Below are 21,311 nucleotides of genomic sequence, written 5' to 3'. Positions count from 1 at the left end.
AAATAAGATATATTTTAGTCTAAGGTTATAACTATAAAAATAATTTTTGGCAAAACAATGGACATACTTGAAGAGGTTTGGTTTTGAAGTAAAAATGTGCTTCAACAACATTAATAATAATTAAATAAGTACATCTAAAAAAAATTATATTAGCACTTGCTTTAACGAAATAGTAAATACAATAAAACCTATTAATTTTTTTATAATACAAATAATGGGCAGTATTATTTCAACCATATCCTTTAATTTTAGTCACAATAGTAATAATTACATAATTAATAAATTATCACAGTATTGTAGAAAAGCCTTAATTATATGTTAATATAACTCATAGTATCATTATAAGCAATGGTATTTGAAAACAATGTAAAATACCTTGAATGATAATATATAAAAATAAATTCTAATACTTAATAATTAAACTTTAGTTTCTGTATGTTGCGAAAGTGCAACTTCTCGTAAATTATCATTAGTTACATCAATAATACGTAGCCCTGGTCCATAACGGTTATATTCATTTGTATCAATATATCGCGATTGCATATGTCTTCTATCCATTTCATATAATAATGCAGATCTAAAAACAGATTTATACAAAAATATTTTTTTGTAAATAAGATTATTTTAGAATAAAAATAAGTTAAATTTCAACATTGTGATCATTGAAATAAAGCAACCACTATTTTTCAACCTTTAAATAAAGCTGTCTTGGATAAGTAAACACTTAACACTATTTTGGTCAATGAAACACTAACATAAATTTGTAATAATTATTTGTCTTAATTTAATTCCAAATAATATGATTAATATAAGTAAGACTCAATCAAACCTAATATCTTATTAGTTGTTATATAATATATATACTCTATTCAGGATAAGAGCGGTACTAGATATATGAGATACAGCCTGATGACAGACGGACAGCGGGCCTTAGTAGTAGGGTCCCATTTTACCGTACGGAACCCTAAAAATTAAATCAATGTTGCACAGTGAAAGTTCTTAAATATATATATATATATATATAGAAAAAATCTCTGCCATAGAAAACAGTTTTTCCATATAATTATGCAATTAAACAACCAACAATATTATATTAACATTGGATATTAGGACCTCAAATTAGTAAGTATTACTATATTTTATAATATCTGAATATTTTATTGATGATAATGTAACATATAATACACGTCAAATGGTCATTTGTTTTGACTAATGCATCCACCAAAAAATTGATGCAATGAGTTCTCAACACAGTTGTACTCATTTCATCAATCGTAGTTAAACAATATTAGAATGATTGAATTCAGTGCTAACTGCAAGTTTTATCTGATAAGATTATACAAGCATATCTAACTCCACTCACGGAATTAAAATTAAATCTAGAATAAATAATAGTAACAAACCTGTAAACTTCATAACGCATAACAATCTCTTCTAATTCTTGTTTATATAATCGTGTTAACATAGCATTGAAACAGTCAAGTTCTGGTAACCTAAACATTTCCCATTTTAGTTTATGGTCTGATGTTTGTGCTGCATGAGAATAAACACTAAGCCATACAGGGATTTCTTAAAGAAAAACAAATAGTTAAAACAAAATGAACATAACTTCATTAACAACAATTATTTTTACCTTGATTTAGGTAAGGATTTGCAGGCACAAGCATATTATGAGAATGGAAATGTGTAGATCTTGGCGGTGGAGGAGGTAGAAGTGGCAATGGAGGTCTCACTTCTGGTTGATAAATATAGTGTGGAGCACATGGATGCTCATATTGTGCTTGTCGAGAAATATGACTGAAAAATAAAAATAAAAATGTGTGGTATAATTAATGATGATAATATATTTAAATTATGTAATTTGGATTCTAAAATTATAAACAAGCCTTTTAAAATGCTTAATTTGTGCAAGATTTCTTGAACTTTTGTTTTAATAAATTAATATAAAACATTCTTAGTGCATAAAATAATTTTTAACATTTGATTTATATGAAAAAATAAGAGAAATATACTTATAGGCCTAGATTCAGTATTTACAGTAAAATAATATTCCCCAAACAATTGACTGATTTACATCTTCCCTTACATGCACAAAGAATAAATGAAAAATTCAAATAATACAACATAATGAATCAATAAAAAAACTTATACAAGATTAAGTTTTTGATTCGATAATGAAATATTAGTTAATCTTATTAACTAAAGTAAATTGTTAAATTTAAATAATATTTGAATATAGAGCATAATATCTTATTTTTAGAAAATATTTGGTCACTAAAACCGTTCAGTATATACTTAAAAAGACTTCAGTGCACTATTTGTTTTCATTATTTAACCCAAGAGACAAGGGCAATACAGAAAATGATCTTAGCATAAATATTAAAGCAAATTGACCTATTGTCAAAAATCAAATAAAAATCATTTGTATTTGTTTTTTTTTCAATATTTTAATTTTTCTGCGATGTGTGCATTTTTGAGTTGTAATATTTTGAATACTAATTGAAGTGTTGTAAAAATACAACATAGAAACACAGATAATTTTCCAAACTTTAAGTTTGATAGTAGGTCAGTGCACAATATAAAATTAAAGCTAATATTGTGTAGGTTTGTTCTGTCAAACACACAATTTGCTATGTTGTGAGTGGGTCAGGTATAAAACAAATAATGTACTGACATCACCTTAATAAAATATTAATAAGTATATTATAATTTATAAAATATAAATATGAATGAGAAAATATTAAAATATAAATTATACTAAATATTTTGATTTCATATAATTTATGGTTATTATTTAAAACTCAATAAATTAACTGTTTAAATTTAAGTACTATGATTTTATTTTGTACTCACTTAACAAAATATACTCCATACTCATCGCTTTCAATACGTTCCCATCCAGTAGGAAGACCTTCTTTTTCTAAAGGATGTGACCAATGAGTAGTTTTGGTATTGTGGTCGATAAAATACTTACGACCTCTTAATGTTAAGTCTACAGACCAACCTGGTGGTAAGGGGAGTTCTTCCCCACCAGCTGAAAAAAAACAAATTTGAATGCTGAATATTTTAATATCATTATACATTTTTTATAAAATTGTTAAGATCAACTTATGTATAAAATGTATTGATCAATTATCAAGTAATAATATAGTTTATAACCAAAATATTTTAGGGAGTATTTATAATAGTATATTTATAACTCAATAACTATTATAGATTTTAAGTATAACTAAAAGTTAATATTCACCTGGTTGTAAAGGTATTGGAACAGACTGTCCAATATTATGTAAAGCAGGAGTGGAATGATGAGTATTAATAATTTCATTTTTGTGTTGTATCTGAATCTAAAAGTTAAAACATATATGCTTCAATTACTATGTGATTCAACGGAAATCAGAGACAGACATTTTTACCTAATTATTATTTTACACTGGTTACTGAAATTAAGATAGATGAAATTTCCAAAGTTACTGTTACAGTAGTTTGTTGTAGATGTATGAAATCAATAACCATGAGTCAATTAATTAAGTTAATTTGATCTACATAATATCATATATTAAGTTAAATACTAGGCTTTTAGATAATTAGGAAATATTATTTTGAATTTTGATTGCAAACCCAAAGGTTTCTATACAATAATAATGAAAACATGGTAAAATTATTAACCGAAAAATAATCATCAATCAAAATTAAGCTAGCTTACCATTTTCTTTAAGTTAATAAAGCGTTACTAATGTTTTTCATCAAATTAAGACTAAGAGTGATAGCTGATGTATGTAAATGGTACTTAATAAGCTATTTAACTAATTGAAATTATAAGGATTAAATAATATAGGTATTTTACAATTAATTAAATATATTTGAAAATATTTTAGCTTATTGACAAAATACACTTGAAATCAAAAAATATTTAACCCTATTCTCATAGTAAATCTATTATATTTGGCCATATTAAATTACCCTAAACATTAGACTTACAGTAAGTAAAATGAAATGACTTTTATATATATAGTGTATATATTTTTTTAGGTTGGACTTTACATAAGCACAGATATGAAGCTAAACGTTTTTAAAAAAATAAAATCTAAAATAGATATGAACTTACAGTTGGGAAACATTGTGATAATGCTGGTGAGTAAATTGTATTGTCACTAAATCCATGTATAATAACAGAAGACTCTGCTAAATCTGAGTGTGAATGATAAGGCAAACAAGTGGCACTAGTGTGAGTTCCCATCTAAATAAAAATATAAAATTTAAATTATTTAAACATACATTCGAAACCAGTGCCATAATTTTTCATTATTTCATGATATAAATAAATCTACAATCAATACACCAAAACAATCGCTTTCCTTACATAAATGTTTAAGAGGACGCTACACCCGCAAGCGTTCTCTCCGTCTTACAAATGCACAACATAACAAAAACTGTTTTGAGCGGGACAACTATCCTCCCTCTCTATTTATAGTAGAATTACCTAAATTCCACAACACAAAAAAGAACTTTATCTGTGTCGTAGCATTTTTGTTAAGACTTACAAATAATTTTAATAATTAAACTAAAAAAAAACAAAAAAACATTATGTTCTCAAACCGATAACTTTAATGTGTTTATGTTATCAAAATGATAAAAACTCAACGACATAGATAAAGTTCTTCCCTATGCGTGGTGGAATTTTGGTAATTCTACTATAAATACAGTAGGAGAATAGTTGTCTCGCGCAAAACAGTTTTTGCTATGTTGTGCATTTGTAAGACGGATACAACGCATGCGGGTGTAGTGTCCTCTTAAACAAAAACCTTGAGATGCAAATACACACTCTTACATCTCACAAATTATATCACTATAATAAATTAACTACATTATCAGTTACAAAGTTATAAACTTGCTTGATGATTAATGTGGCAGTCATTGGAAATATATCTATTACTACAATTTCTAACACTTATTGATTGATCAGCAGCTATACCTGGTGAACTACTCCATAAATTAGCATTGGCAAATCTTTAAAAAATAAATATATTAACATTATATAATCATTTTTAAATTAATAATACTAAATACTTTTGAGCTAAATCAGGAACAGAACTACTAGGAGTATACTTTCCTTCATGGCCTATTAGCATTGATGGAGATGGTGTATTTTTCACATTACCAAATTTTTGAACTGAACCACTTGGTTGGTTTGTATTCTAAATGAATTTAAATTAAATAGAGCTTAGTTTAAAAATCAACTAATTCTTACATTCAGATTTGGGGATTCTGAAACACTAGTCCGGCTGTGGTTATTTTTTCTGAAAGGTTTTGTAGTCCATACATTTATAACTAAAAATAAAACATTTAATTTTCATCAATAGGTACTCGAGATTAAAGTGAAACATTAATATAAATACATTATTAGAATCTTTACATATATATTTACCTATATTATCTTAATATTATTAATATATAATTAAATACTAGAAACAATAGTGCAATAATACAGTAATATAGCTACTATATTATTATTTTTTTGATACTTGTAAAAAGTTAAATTTTAAGTAAAGCAAAACAAAATTGATTCAACTTTTAAGATATTTTATCACATCAACAAAAATTTTAATCGATGTTCGATTGTCTGTATTCATTAATGTGATCAGTACTTAAATAGTGAAAAATATTCTCTAAATGCCACAAATAATAATAATGCTCAATAATTAAATTTTTAATATGTTACAAATACAGGGTGATTCTTTTATCATTGAATACTCATTATTTTATGAAGCTTAAATGTTTTTGGAAATATTATTTTACATAGTTTCAAGTCAAAATTGTTACAAATCAACAATTTTATTAAAAATTATATTTTTAATTATTTTTTATCCTTATATTTTTTAAATGAGTTTTAATTTCATATTCCAAAGCAGAATATTTCGAAACATAAAATCGAATTTAGGGCGAATAGTTTATGAGTTATAGGTATTTAAAGTTATAACTAAAAAATTACTCGTTCTAAATTCGATTTTTATATTTCAAAATACTTAGACAAATATACTGCTTTGGAAAATGAAATAAAACTCTATGTCATCATTCAAAAAAGTTAAAACTTAAAAAATTATAAGGATAAAAAATATCTTAAAATATATTTTTTTAATAAAAACATTGTTTTGTAAACGACTTAAAAGTATATAAAATAATATTTTCAAAAACATTTACACTTCTTGAAATAATGGGTGTACAATGATAAAAGAATCAACCTGTATATGACAAGATGAATGGTCAAATAATTAAATTTAAAAGTGATCATAACTAACACAAATTGCATAATAAACATGATTTGGTAAATAAAATCAAACAAAACCAATCGAGAGAAATTCTCATAAGGTGACCAATAAAATAGTAAAAATGGATGTGACCGACGACAAACTTTACCGAGTGAAATTATATCTTATATTAAGAGGATTTCAGCGCACTATTTGTTTTCTCCCTCCGTACCATACGCAACATAGACAAAACGAATTAGCGCAGAATCATTTTTCCTATGTTTTTAAGTAATCTTAGAGTAAAATCCCCCATTATAAAAAAGATAGAGAATAATATTTTTGAGGGAATGACATATCGATTTTATATTTTATTGTTATTTGACTTTGTATTCAACTTTAAAAATAAACAAAAAAATGTTGTACATTTAAATTATGTTTCAATTGTTTTGAGACAATATTTAGACAAATCAATATGTCATTCCCTCAAAAATATTATCCTCTATCTTTTTTGTAATGGGTGAATTTACTCTAATATTACTTAAAAACATAGAAAAAATAATTCTGCGTAAATGCCATTTGTCTATGTTGTGTGTGGGCCAGAGAGAGAAAACAAATAATGCGCTGACGTCATCTTAAGAGCACATGCTGCATATTATGTTGTCTTACAAACGTACAACATACCAAATTTTTGTTTACCAGTTTCAATAGTGTTGTTAGATTTAATATTCAAGTTAATTGACCTAATGTCAGATTTTTAGGTAAGAAAGTGTTCTTATCTGTGTTCTCTCAATAGGGTTTTTACGATATTTAAATTTTTAAATGAATTATGAGCATTTTCAAATATTTATATTTATATAAGACATAATCATAACTCTTTTAAAAATTAAAATATCGTAAAAAAAAACTGATTGAGAGAACACACAAAAAATGTTTTTACATAGATGTTTGATAATAGGTCAATTCACTCCAATATCAAAACTAACCGCAGACCAGAAAGTCAAACAAGAAACCGGAGAACGAAAATTTAGTATGACGTACTTGTGTAAGGTGGAGACAACAAATGCGACCATGCGGGTATGGCGTCCTCTTATGTCTTATGAAACTACATTTATGACGGAAGAATCTCGATAGTCACAATACCTATTTATAATATGAATAAGAAATAACAAAATAATTTCAACAATATACTAATACATTCAACATTCTTAAACAATGAATGTTATATTATAACAAAGGTATTATTATTATAATATATTCTTTTTGTTTACTTTGTAAACTCACTTGGTATTTCAGGTGGCTTGTCTTTTTTAACATATTTTCCAACCACTCCTTCTTTAATAGTTCTTGTATCTTTATTTTTTCTCGACAACATCTTAAATAGGTTAACTTTGATCTAAGGCCTTAGTTTTTTTTTCTATAATAATTAAATGGAAATAATCATTAAATATATTTTTTATAAATGTAAGTGACTAAGCTATACTTTGTAATTGATTTTTTTTTTTTATTTAATTAGTAATTTGTATGGTATGAATTAAATAGGTACCCTAATAAGTGGGCTACAGAATAATTACACATAAAAAACTTACTTGTTTATATTAAAGTATGTAACAGAATACCCGCCTAAAATTATTTTTTTTCACTTAGGTATTTTGAATTTGGAGTTATTACTTATTTTAATGGTTGATAAACATTAAAAATTCAATGTACGTTATATATGAATATATTATGAGATATTTATATTAAATAATATATTGTAGAATCAAATACTATGTATATCTATAGTATTTGGTAGAATGTAGAACGTAAAATGCATTACAAATTAAATAGGTATGTCAGCAATATTACCGGTTTAGAAACAAATCGCGCACCCACCCTCCGCCCAGCCATGTACTGTGACGTAGGCATTTCTCCGGTTCTCATTGGTCCACCGCCGCCCCTGCTACAAATAGCCGCTGCCGCCGAAGAATCCACCACTACTCAGTCTGTTGGAGAAATACTTACGTCATAGACATGCGTATCACGAGTTGCTGACATACCTATTTAACTTGTCATGGTAAAATGTAAATACTAAATCATAATAGACAAGTTTAAAGCGATACCGATAATAAATAATAAATATGGTAATTTTTAAAGACGATTAGAGGTATAATGGTTGTGGTAAGCAGTAAGTTACCCCATGACAAGGTCGTCGTGTATTGATAAGCGGGGTTCACGCAACAGAATATAACCAATATAACAATATAATACACCGTGTCGTGTAAAATAATCACGGTTACTACACGATACCGCTAGTTGTATATATTCAACTTTTGAACTCCGCAGATTATAATCTGTGATAGACCTAATAAGCTAATGGGCATCTCTTAGAGAGAGAGGTCAGGAGTACGATATAGAGTAAAAGAGATAAGAGAACGTGGAGGAAATATGGTTTATAATAGTAAATAATAGTTTCATACGTCAATGATTACCCCCTTTATGTTCAGAACTCTCTTTTCTCTCTTCGTTCTTTCTTCTTTCTTTCTCTTATATGATTCTCGTGCATTGACGGCAGGGCGGAGTGGAATGCGCTGTCCATTAGTTTACAGGTGTGTGATATTGCTGATCGTTATCACCACGAACGTATGTCTGTGGTATATTTCTGTGTTTTAATATGATACATGTTTTATCATGTCAATGGCAATACGACGTATCCACTACAGCGTTGCGTTAATAACATATTAACCACGGACTATATCATAGTTTAATGAAAGTTTAAATTAATCATGGTCCGTGATATTAACATAGACATGAAACCTTGGGTGGTCGCCTCAGTATCACTATATCTTCTTTTTTTTTATAGTACCACTCACCACTGTACAAAGGTGTATCCTTACCACTATAATAATTTATTGTTCTATGCCACTATACTATGAAAAAAATAGTATCTATATCGGTGGTCGCCACAGTATTGTTATCATCATTAGTACTTATCAGTTTTCAGATAACGAATTTAAACTTTAATCCTTAATGGCTGCATTGGTGAAATAATTTTTTCTTTATAATATATTATTCACTATATTTCTACAATTCTATGTTAACACTTTAAACTTAAACACAAACCTAAACGTAAATATAAGTGAATTGCGTTTAGTGATTAATATGAATTTCGGATTGTAATTTTTTTCATATAGTGTTATAACTTGTAAAATTAAAGCCAACAAGAAATAATAAATAAATAATAATATTACATTTTTACATGTTTTTTAAATTTTTTTCATTATTAATTTATACTATAGCAAATCGTAACAACTCAATATAATAACATTGTTAGCGATATATATATATTAAATTAATTGACTATTGAAATAAATAGAAGGTAGGTCATATTTTTATTAATCTTGGGCAACGGTCGGGACGCTACGAGTTTTTTGTAAAACACTAACGCTACAACTACTCCCCCCAAAAAAGTAGATTCTATCACGATGGCTACTTTTTTTTGGCTGCTTTTACGCTATATTTTTTTTTTTAAATGTTCTAATTGAAAATTGATAGCTTATAGTTTGTACTGATTTAACATTTGGTCACTGGACGGGTTTTAACTACGCAAATTAATCGTGGATTAAACCCGAATAATTAATTTATAAACTCATAACTCATCATTATTACAAAATAAAAAAATAAATATAATAATTATACTATTTTAACTATAACCAAATAATTATTGAAGGAAGCGATAAAATAATGGTAATTTTCGCTATTATAACCGAAAATTCCCAAGTATATTGCTACATTAGGTGTATTGTAGTGACACTATATTTAGTGCGCTACTCCCGACCACTGATTTTAGGTACTATCTTTCTTAATATCCAAAACAAACAAAATGTTGTATGTTGTCATGTTGACGAAGTTTGAATTTAGGCCAATATATTTTAAATAACTATGAAAGTATTTGTATATAAATTATAAGTAAATATGGAAATAAATATCATTAGGTTTGTATTAGTTTTTATAGCTTTTAATACTTAATATTGTCATGTAGGTATTATGTTTATAAAGGTTATTACATTTCACTATAGTTCAAACTTTCAATATTCATATAATCTTAATAAGTAATAACTGTATTATTTAATAAATAATGCAATATTGCATTTGTGTGTATGTGAGATTATACTACTAATTTAGTCAAAAGTTTTAAAAGGTTTTTCTTATTTCAAATATTAAAGTTTTTGGTCATGTAGAATTTTTATTATTTTTTAAATTTTTTAAAAACTACTAAAACCAACCCATCCAACTTTATATATTGATAGATATGAAAATAAATATATCTAATATATTCTAAAAACTAATCTAATAGATTCTATACAGAAAAATAAATAATATGTTCATAAAAGTAGGGCTTGATTTAAAGATTCTGCAAGTTAAGGCTAAGATTGGTATGAGAAGACATACCAAGGATATATCCTATGTGATTGTCATGCCTTGCCCTAACCTTATAGTCAGATCACAAATAAAATATTAAACTATCTAAATGTTATAATTAAATATGAATAGGGAATTTTTAATAATTATCAATGAATTAATTTGTAATACTATTGTAATATAATATGCATATATTTTGTAAAATGTAAAAGGCATCAATATGACTGATGAAGCATAAATATTATTATTAATATTATAATTTGAATGATGGGCATGATTAAACCATTTATATAAAATAAATATTTGTACCTATTGGCTAGTTGTTATAAATACATGTTCATGAATTATAAAATAATTGTAACAGAAGTAGTTTTTATTTTTAATAATATGAACATCCTGTATATAAATCAAGTATTCTTAAATAATTATTCAATAATCAATTATTAGATTATATCTGTGATATTTCATTGTATTATTGTGTTGGGTGTGGCTATGGCTTTCATTCAACATTTACTCTAACAATATTACATTTTATTCTTCTACATTTTTAGTTATTTTATATTATTTATAAGATATTGAAAATATATATATATTTTTTTTTTATGTATGCTTAAGATGGCTCAATCTTACAACACGGTAATCATCATAGGAGCAGGTGTATCAGGAATTGCAGCTGCAACTAAACTACTAAAGAATAACTTCAACAATTTTATCATATTGGAAGCAGAAAATCGTATTGGTGGTCGCATTCAAACTTTACCTTTTGGTGGTAATTATGATTTATTTAATTAAATTTAAAATTAAGGAAGTTATCAATTGATTTTATTGATTTAACACAATTTTAGATATATGAATTTCAATAATTGTATTTCATTATTTTGAATACAAGCCCTTTATAATTACACTGCATAGTAAAACTTATGTTGGCTGTTATAGTCATATCTCAAATAGTAAAGCTAAAGATTATTATATTTTTATAACTAAACATCTCAATATTAACATTTATTTAATATTCAACTTGTAAAAAATAAAAAATGTTTTAGATACATACTTAGAATTAGTGCTGTTTACAGACATTTACTTGTAGACCCCCCCCCCCCCCACACACACACACACACAGATTAAAATATTAAATATAATTGTGTTGTAATAATAATAATTTATAAGCTATTGTAGTTATTAATATTGTAAATTCCATATTGACATATTATCCAATTATACCTTATACCTAATTAACAGTAGTAAAGTAATTATTATATATGTATAGTTAATAACTTAATAGTTAAATTGAGTATACATTTAACATATTCTTTTGAAGCATAATAGAATATTTATTAATATATATAGAGCTTTTAATTGTATTAAAACTACATGTAATATAAACTTCACACTTACCATTGATGCTATAAAGATAAGATGATAATTAATCATAACACAAATATGTATTCAAAGAATAAAGTGAATTCAGTGAACATTGTACTTTTATGAATTAAACCTAATTTATTTTAAACTTTATTGTGTACAAAGTTAAAATTAAATTTGTCAAAACTAATAATTGATCATAAAACAAAAGTTATATATAGTATCAAAAATTGGCGAAGTGAATTTTTTTTAATTTAAAAGTGTAACAAATCAATTATTGGAAAAAAAAAATTATTCAGTTTAAACAAATTTGGTCATGATTTTATAAAAGCTGGTACTATTTTTATTACCATCAAAGGACCATGAAACAAAAAAAAAATCATTTTTTTTTTATACTTTAATATAATATTAAAAATAAAAACTAAATTGTTTGTCTTTTCAAAAAAATTATCCGATCACTCCTTCTGTGTCAAATAGTAATCGTACGTATACGTGTGACGTCACTGGTGCGCACGGATTTGTGCCGCCTTATTATTTTACGCAGTAGATATTTACATGGCGTTTTATAAACACTTATTACAACTATTAAGTTAACATTATTGAAATATATTAATGCATTATTACAATGAGTATTTGAGTTTTACAGTTTACATTTAGTATAGACAGAATATAACAAATTTAAAGTGGTGTACTTACTATATTTTGAAAATTAAAATATTTAAATTTGCATAACAATTAATTTATATTTTTAGAATCTTGTGAATTTTTTTTCATTAAATCGTTGTAACTAGGTTTTGGTTGAGGAACTATATTGTTTGGTACCGCGGGTAAACTGCATTTTTCTAATATTGTTGAATTATTTTCTTTCATGTGAACGTGGACTTTTTGCATAATATTTTCGCGCCACTCATCATTTTTATTTTATTCGTATTTTTTTTTTTTTATGATATACCTACTGGCTGGTTTAGAAAATACTATTTTTTCTCCGACTTCCTTTTTATTTACGTTGTTATTATGATCTAGTATAGCAATGATACTTCTCATATACATACCTTTGTATTTTAAGTGAATACGTTTTGGCATATATTTTAATTGTAAATTGTGATACGACTAATCTACCTGTATGTACAAAATAAGTAGCATGTGTCAAATCCTTTAAAAATCTTTTGCCATGATAATTTTTTTCAAAGAGTAATGTGATTTGCTTTCTGGGTTTATCCACAGTTTATTTTGTATTTCATTTTCATTTAATTTTTCATGTTCGCATCTCTTTTTTTCACCATTATTATCCCACTCACGCTCATTTGATATGTTTTAGTATAGATGTAAATTTATCAATGAGTTTTTCTTCATCCCTTTCACATGTTTGTGCTGACCACCAAAGATGATTGTTAATTGACGATTTCCATAAATAATAGAACAAAATCATTTGGTTATGATTGTTAATTCCCTTAATATACTTTTTAATGCTTTAATCCACTATATAATCTCATTTACCCAAGATATCCAGTCATATTATCCTAGATTCTCTGTTTGACAATCCTTGCTTTATAATTTAATTTTATAACAAACAATATGTCTAGATTAATTGTTGAGAAAAATTGTTTAACCAAAATAAAATAAAATGTATAAAGAACCAACCTAACATAACCATACAATTATGCTTGATGAAAGCTATAAAATATAATCTCTGATCACATCAACAGATATCAACAGTACAACAGTACAACCAAAATATCAGTATATTATACAAGTTATAGTATATATTTGGTTACAAATTAAATAAATTATTTTGATAATAAATAATTACTTTTTAATTCAATATTATCAATAAGTATTTTTTCTTGTACTTTTCTAGATGGGCACATTGAACTAGGAGCACAATGGATTCATGGAGAAGAAGGGAATGTAGTATTCCAAATGGCTTCTGCTCAAAATTTAGTATCTGATAAAAGAGAAACAATACAGCAATTTATTAATTCTACATTTGTTACGTCATCAGGTAGCGAAATAAAATCTAACCATCTTCGTGATTACTTAAAAGTAGCTTATTCTGTATTCGATGATAGTCCAAAGGATGATTTAGAACGATTCATGTCGTTAGGAGAGCTTTTTCAAAAACGGTAATTATATTTATTTTATAAATATTGTTTTGATATAAACATAGAAATATTTTTGTATCTCTTATAGAATTGAAAATGTCTTAGTTGACACAGAAGAACTACCCCTGAAGCAATTTATTAATTGGTGCCAACATTATCAAAATTCTTATAATGGAAGCGATAGTTGGTTTGAAGCATCTGCAATTAATATAGACACATATCAATCTTGTCCTGGTTATCCTGCAATTAGTTGGAAATCAAAAGGATATTCAACTGTAATAGATTTGATGCAGGTATGTAAATTTTAGCCTCCTCAAAATTGTATGGGAATATTTTTTTTAGAATCTAAACATAGCAAATAGATAAGTTATATTATTATAACCTTTTTTTGACTATTTTTTAAGAAAAAATTGGGATAATTATTTAAAACTTTTAATTTCTGTATTTGAAATACTTTTTCCTGCATTTATTAGGAGAAGTTTCTGAGTTATATAACAATAACTAGATATCAAAATTCTAAGTGACTAAATGTGTCATTTAAAAAAATGTAATTTATTTAGTTGTATAAACATTAATTTTATTAATGATTTCTTTCTAATATTTTAGGAAAAGTTTAATGATGAAGTAGAAGACCTACATATTAAAGATAAAGTAATATTTGGAAAAGAAGTTGTAAAAATATATTGGTCTGGTGATCAAGCAGAAGTATTATGTGCTGATAATAGCCGTTTTAAAGCACAATGTATTTTAACTACAATGAGTCTTGGCGTTTTAAAAAATGTGTGCAATGAATTATTTGAACCTGAACTTCCTGAATATAAATTAAAAGCTATACAGGTAATGAAAAACTTTTTTTGATTTCTTATTGTGTGTACTTATCCATATAAAATGTTTTAGAATTTAGGTATTGGAACTGTTGATAAATTATTTTTGAAATTTCCATATTCATGGTGGTCAGAAGACACCACCGGGTTTAGTTTTTTATGGTCCGATGATGATCGTGAAAAATTTATTAAAGAAAATAAAGTATGTAATTATTATGGAAGTATACCACTTTTTTTTCACTTTTTATTGCTAGCTTTTTATTTATTTATTTTTTGATATTATTAAAAAATATTAATAAACAATAATATTATTTTGTTTATTTATTTAAATTAAAAATACCCAAGGGCATAGAGTACATACTATGTAGAATAAATTAAGTAACAAAATCGTAGATATAAAAATGCAAATTATTAATTAATATAATGTAATACAAATGATATAAACAGTTAAAGATTATTAGTATCTTTTTATTAGGTATTTATAGAGAGCACTAAAACAAATTTAGATACAGAGAATTATCTCTGTACACTATTATACAGAGAAAAAACAGATTAAAAGGGTAATGTATGTCCACCCAAGATCAATTGTATTAAATTATAATTTTTAATCAAATGTTTGTGGCAATTAAATCAACTTTATAAACGTTGCAAAATTTGCTCAGTGAATGGGACGGTATTAGTTTTTTGTAGCGCACTAACGCTATAGCTACTCCCAAAAAAGTAGCTTCCTATCATTACTTTTTTAAATTTCTAACGTTACTGTTTAAGTGTAGCGCGGTACTTTTTCACTATATTTTTTTTTAATTTTCTTATTGAAAATTGGTAGTATGTAGTTTGTAGTGAATTGACATTTGGTCACTGGATGGGATTTGACTTTGTGTAATCATAGATTAAACCTGAAAAATTCACTTATAATTAAATAAAATAGTTATCATAATATTTTAATTGTTTCCAAAATGTTTGTAGGTAGGTAGCTACAAAATGAATGCTACATTTCACTACAATAAATGTACATTTCTAACATGCTATAGTGTTTTGCTACATTAGGTGTATTGTAGCGATGCTACTTTATTTATAGCAATTAATGTTGTACTGTTGTGTCGTTAAAATTAGCGCACTTCTCCCGACCACTGCATTTGCTACATTTGAAACCACTTAAAATGTAAACTAAATTTATATTAATAGGCACATTGGTCATAAGTTTAAATTAAAATCAAACCTTATATTTTGCTTATATTTAGAGACAACCCAAAATCTTCTCTTATATCCACTATTCTATCTACAATTTTTTGGAGGCTTAACATATTATTCCCAAATACAACTGTATTATAACACTTTTATGCCCTCGTAAACTTCATCCAAGGCTTTGCAAAGTATGAATTCCGGATATAAGTTAAATAGAAGTGGTGACAGGATGCATCCCTGTCTCACTCCTCTTTTTATTGGAATATCGTTTGACATTTCTGCTTCTACTCGTATAGCAAAAGTTTGTTTCCAGTATAAATTGCTTATTATACTCAGGTCTTGATTGTCAATTCCAGTCACTTCTAGTATTTTTATAAGTTTATCGTGTTCAACTCTATCGAAGGCCTTTTGATAGTCAATAAAACAAGCATATACATCGTGATTGACATCCCTGGCCCTTTGAATTAACACCTGTAAGCTAAAGATGGCCTCTCTTGTACCAACTGAATTTCTAAAACCAAATTGTGTATTACTCATTTGAGTTTGGCATTTTTTAAAAGTTCTCTGATGTATGATTTTTAAATAGATCTTTGATAAGTGTTTCATAAGACTAATAGTGCAAAAATTATTACAATGTTTAGCACTAAGTTTTTTATGAAGTGCTATAAATGTAGATTTTAACCATTGTGTGGGTAATTTTCCAGCATTATATATATTATTGAATACTCTAGTTAGCCACGTAATACCTTCCTCATCTAATAATTTGAAAAATTCTCCATGTAAGTTATCCGGTCCTGGTTAGGTTATTTACCATTCTTGATTTAGATATTGCCTTTTTTATAAAGGTTAATATTTAATAGCTGTAACTTGGGCAACTGTATTCCATTTGAAAATAATTTTTATTTTCAACATCTTTAAAGTTTATTTTATTAAAATGATCCAGTGATCTTAGTGTATATATTTACAATGGTTATATATAGTTTATAGTATTTACAATACACAATACAATATTTATAGAAACATGCATGATGTACCTTACATTTACAATATGCATTTTTAATAAAACTCTAAAATATGTAATCGATGTACTTAAAAAAAAAAAAATGTACTCTTATAATAATTATTAAATAGAAGATGGGTACAAAATTTGAAACATTACTTGTTTGTTTTTATAACTTTCTTCCCATAAATGTATTACTATTGTTTTCGATATGATATTATTCTATACATTTCATACAATTATTGATATTTTTATAAATTTTTTTTAATACAGAGACGTGGTTGGGATTATCTGTGTGATGTATTTGGTTTTTTATATTTGTGATAACTGTCCAAATACACTCCTTGGTTGGATAGTGGGTCCTGCTGCAAGAAACATGGAACGGAAATCTTTAGACGAGATAAAAATTGGATTAATGTATTTATTGAATAAATTTTTGGGAGACACATACACTATACCATTTCCAGATTTAGTGACTAGGTAAAAATATATTATATTAAATACTAATGAAACATGATATTTCATCTGTAGTTACTTTTTAATTAATATTTTTGTTTTTTGCATGTTATTATATTACTATTGTATTTAATATTCAATACTAAAAATATTTAAGATCTCAATGGGGTTCCAATAGCCACTTCTATGGTTCATATTCTTTTCATTCTATGAACACAGATAAAGAAGGAAAAGCCAACAGTCAATTAGCAAAACCTTTAATAAATTCGAATGGAAAAAATGTATGTAATCCATAAAATATTATTGTTTTAAAATAGTTCATATTATTGATTATTTTTTTTAGATTTTGCTGTTTGGTGGTGAAGCAACACATAGTTCTTACTTTTCGACTGTACACGGAGCAATTGAAACTGGTTGGCGTGAAGCAGATAGGATATTAGAACAATTTATAGAATAAATATTAGAATAACATAAATTTAACAATCTTTGTTATACTTCTTATATCACTAAAAAATCTATTTTTAATTTAATTGCATTGATAAACTTTATTTATTAGTTATTATATAACTTTTACATGTATGTTGGTTATAATAAATTTTATATTTATCAGTATATTCTAAAATTAATTGATGTTGATTGTTTTCCTATTGTTGTCTTACTTGTTACTTATCCCCTTTTTAACTGAATATTTTAATATTAATTTGATAATATTTTGACTGTTTACCTATCTTGAGACTTGTTCCATTCGGTAATTTATTTTGTTTATGATCCAATTTAATGTCGAGCTTGCATAGTCATTTAACATATATAATATTTTCTTCATAGCTTTATACCCATTGATAATTCGTTCTTTATTTTCTGACACATATTGATTTTCAAATTGGTATTTAGAAATTTCTTCTTGTTTATCAGTAGATATCTGTTTATTATCATATGGGTTTGTTTCAAATTCATTTGTGTTGATTAATTGAGCTTTGATATTATCATTGTTTCTGGCTAAAGTTTCAGAAATTTCAGTGGGATTATTGTTAATATTAGAAGACTTTGGTTCCCACTCATCAGTATTTTGAAATGATTGATGGTCTTCATTGGTATTGAGGGAATATTCAGATTCATTGTAATTATTTTCTGTCAATTCATCTTCCGAAAATTGTGGGACAGTTGGATTATTTGTTGGTACAGGTAGATTTACTTGAACTCCATTAATTGTTATGTTATCTGTTGGGGTATTTTGATCTGGGTCCTCTGAATATTCTTCAACATTGTGACCATCTTCATTTTCTGACACTTCTTCATAATCATCTCCTTCAAGTGTTTCGAATCCTTGAGGATTGTCATTTTCCTTTTAAGATATATTTATTAATAACTTTAATAGTCTATTAAAAATAAAATTGCTCTATCTAAGATTTACTTGATTCACATTTTCTGGTACTGTGGGTTTAGAAATTGAAGAACTTTGCATAGGTTGACTTGTCTGAAATTTATTATGAACTATCATTAGATTTCATTGAAAGTGTTGGTTTACTTTTATATGTACTTGCCACAATTTTACTATTTTCCAAAGGTTCTTCATCTTCTATTTCTTCTTCTACTTCTTCTTCATAATCATCTTCAAGTGTTTCGAATCCTTGTTGATTGCCATTTTCCTTTTAAGGTATATTTATTAGTAACTTTGACATTCTAAAAAAAATAAATTTTCTCTGTCTAAAACTTACCTGTTTCACACTTTCTGGTACAATGGGTTTAGTAGAAGTTGAAGAACTTAGCTTAGGTTGACTTGCCTGGAATTTGTTTGAACTATTATTAACTTTTGTGGAGATTGTTGGTTTACTTTGAGTTGGAATTTTCACAGTGTTACTATTTTCCAAATGTTCTTCATCTCCTCCTTCCTCTTCTTCGTCGTCTTCTTCTTCTTCTTCTTCTTCTTCTTCTACTTCTTCATAATAATAATCATCTCCTTCTTCGACTGACTCAAATCCTTGTTGATTGTCATTTTCCTTTTTACATATATTTATTAACTAACTAATAAGACATTCTAATAACAATACAATTATTCTGTCTAAAAATGTCATTAATTACATTTGTTGGTACTGTAGTTGGAGTAGAAGCTCTTGATGGTGGAAGTGGCTGGTGATTTTCCATCATATAAATAATAATCAAATATTATAATACTATATTTAAAATAAAACAGTTTTATCTAAGACTTACTTTTATACTTGGTAGAAATGTATGTGCTAAAGGAGGTGTTGGAGGTTTTGGAAGCGCTGGAGAAACTGGAGGTGACGGTGGAGCAGGAACATTATAAGGAACTGTAGGATTTACTTTGAAATTCCCAAAAACAGGATGCTAGAAAGATCAAATATAAATATTTAAAAAAAGTTGAATTAGGTATAGGTATATTAGTTATTCATACATTCAAAGTACAATAGTATAAAATTATTTATGTCGTTCATAAAATTTAAAAACACACTTACATGACTTTTAATAGGTTGGTTGAAAACTAAAGTGTTGTATTGAGCTGGAGTATTTTTCCCATTCAAAGATGTAGATTTAACTGGTTTAAAGATGGCCGCTGATAAATAATCCTAAACAAAGTATTATAGGTGATTAATAAACAATACCTAATAGTTTAAAAAAATGAATATGAAATTTATTGGAAGGAATTGAGCTAATTTAAATTTTTTCTTCTATAATGATAAATATAATAAGAAAGAGAGCTTAAAAGAAATAATTATAAATAGATAACTATTTTCTTAGAAAAAGTCATTGATTAAAATTTGAGAATTTAGATAGAAATAACAAAATATGTTTATAAACTTGCCAAAAAATATGCTAGAAGCACAACCACTAAAATGTTGGTATTCATTTTCATGGTTTTTAAAACATTCATTTACGACTTGCTTTTTATAGATGTTATCCAGTAATTTATTGGCAATTTGTTGGTACTGTTATAACACCGTAACATACATTTGGCCATATTTTTTTTTTGTTATTTTTCATTTATTAGGTATGTACCTAATACATTACAATATTTTAGACAAAACATAAACATTTAAAAAAACAATAAATAATAATGCATAAAAGCAGAATAATTATTCACTTACCTACATTATTTAAACATAAACACGTTAAATGAACACATTTTATTCTTTTAAAGAATACATTTATATTTTAGATAGCAGGTGTAGGTATCTAAAAAAAGTTGGAAAGTGGGTACTGTTCTGCTGTAGGTATAGTAGGTATCGAGTGGGTCAATTGGTCAATGTAATATGGTATATGTTAATTTGAATTCAATAATGAATCATTGAATACAAAATTCTGAGCGATGACAGTTTGTATTATATTAATATAATAAGTAATAACTATTAGTATTTAGTAGGTACCAGTATTTAATGACATTGTTGCTATATTAATTTAATATGTATAATGGGTTAAATTAATTTTTGCATAAACTCTTGCATTTGAAAACGTCATTAGTGTTTAAAATATAATAACGTAGGTACTTTAAAATATTAATATTTTTAAATTACAAGAAAATAACTAAAATCGTTATTCTTTTGTTTAAATAAGTAGGTACCTAATTTTTTCCAAATTTGAACTTAAAAAATGTCTGTTAAAAAACTGTGTTTAAATATTTTTACATATTTTCATTACAATATGATCTACATAGTTGATATGAGGAACCTTGTACTATATTTTCAAACTTTTTGAATCAACAAAATTTTATTGACATTTACAA

General features: G+C 26.2%; 3 protein-coding genes across 3 annotated transcripts; 1 reads left to right on the top strand and 2 right to left on the bottom strand.

Moving 5' to 3' along the window:
- Nucleotides 1–129: 129 nt before the first annotated feature.
- LOC132944472 (scaffold protein salvador) lies at nucleotides 130–8,462 on the bottom strand. Its single transcript, XM_061013838.1, has 11 exons — nucleotides 7,832–8,462; nucleotides 7,527–7,659; nucleotides 5,249–5,328; nucleotides 5,068–5,195; nucleotides 4,893–5,007; nucleotides 4,106–4,237; nucleotides 3,248–3,344; nucleotides 2,854–3,034; nucleotides 1,634–1,797; nucleotides 1,404–1,569; nucleotides 130–577 (listed from the first exon to the last, which is right to left on the bottom strand). The coding sequence occupies exons 2-11, from the start codon at nucleotides 7,615–7,617 to the stop codon at nucleotides 418–420; spliced, it is 1,314 nt and encodes a 437-aa protein (XP_060869821.1). The 5' UTR covers nucleotides 7,618–7,659; nucleotides 7,832–8,462; the 3' UTR covers nucleotides 130–417.
- A 781-nt stretch (nucleotides 8,463–9,243) lies between these two features.
- Nucleotides 9,244–18,194, top strand: LOC132944845 (spermine oxidase-like). Its single transcript, XM_061014367.1, is given in 10 exon segments — nucleotides 9,244–9,600; nucleotides 11,259–11,412; nucleotides 13,864–14,128; nucleotides 14,196–14,400; nucleotides 14,714–14,944; nucleotides 15,005–15,133; nucleotides 17,390–17,425; nucleotides 17,427–17,596; nucleotides 17,730–17,853; nucleotides 17,916–18,194. Coding segments are annotated over 9 exon segments (1,428 nt in total). The 5' UTR covers nucleotides 9,244–9,600; the 3' UTR covers nucleotides 18,030–18,194.
- Nucleotides 17,814–20,549, bottom strand: LOC132944844 (uncharacterized). Its single transcript, XM_061014366.1, has 8 exons — nucleotides 20,394–20,549; nucleotides 20,047–20,157; nucleotides 19,781–19,918; nucleotides 19,652–19,699; nucleotides 19,288–19,569; nucleotides 19,114–19,218; nucleotides 18,984–19,046; nucleotides 17,814–18,914 (listed from the first exon to the last, which is right to left on the bottom strand). Exons 1-8 carry the CDS (start codon nucleotides 20,460–20,462, stop codon nucleotides 18,297–18,299), a joined length of 1,434 nt encoding a protein of 477 aa, XP_060870349.1. The 5' UTR covers nucleotides 20,463–20,549; the 3' UTR covers nucleotides 17,814–18,296.
- Nucleotides 20,550–21,311: the final 762 nt, after the last annotated feature.

This window comes from Metopolophium dirhodum, chromosome 5, assembly GCF_019925205.1.
Source record: "Metopolophium dirhodum isolate CAU chromosome 5, ASM1992520v1, whole genome shotgun sequence".
Lineage (NCBI taxonomy): Eukaryota > Metazoa > Arthropoda > Insecta > Hemiptera > Aphididae > Metopolophium > Metopolophium dirhodum.
This window is presented reverse-complemented; position numbering and strand designations above follow the sequence as displayed.

Coding starts and splice junctions, on each gene's coding strand:
- LOC132944472 (XM_061013838.1), bottom strand. CDS start 7,617: ATGTTGTCGAGAAAAAATAAAGATACAAGAACTATTAAAGAAGGAGTG. Junction 5,329..7,526: donor CAAGCCACCTGAAATACCAA/GTGAGTTTACAA, acceptor TTTTATTTTTAG/TTATAAATGTATGGACTACA. Junction 1,570..1,633: donor AAATCCTTACCTAAATCAAG/GTAAAAATAATT, acceptor TTTTTCTTTAAG/AAATCCCTGTATGGCTTAGT.
- LOC132944844 (XM_061014366.1), bottom strand. CDS start 20,462: ATGAATGTTTTAAAAACCATGAAAATGAATACCAACATTTTAGTGGTT. Junction 19,219..19,287: donor TACCAGAAAGTGTGAAACAG/GTAAGTTTTAGA, acceptor ATACCTTAAAAG/GAAAATGGCAATCAACAAGG. Junction 18,915..18,983: donor TACCAGAAAATGTGAATCAA/GTAAATCTTAGA, acceptor ATATCTTAAAAG/GAAAATGACAATCCTCAAGG.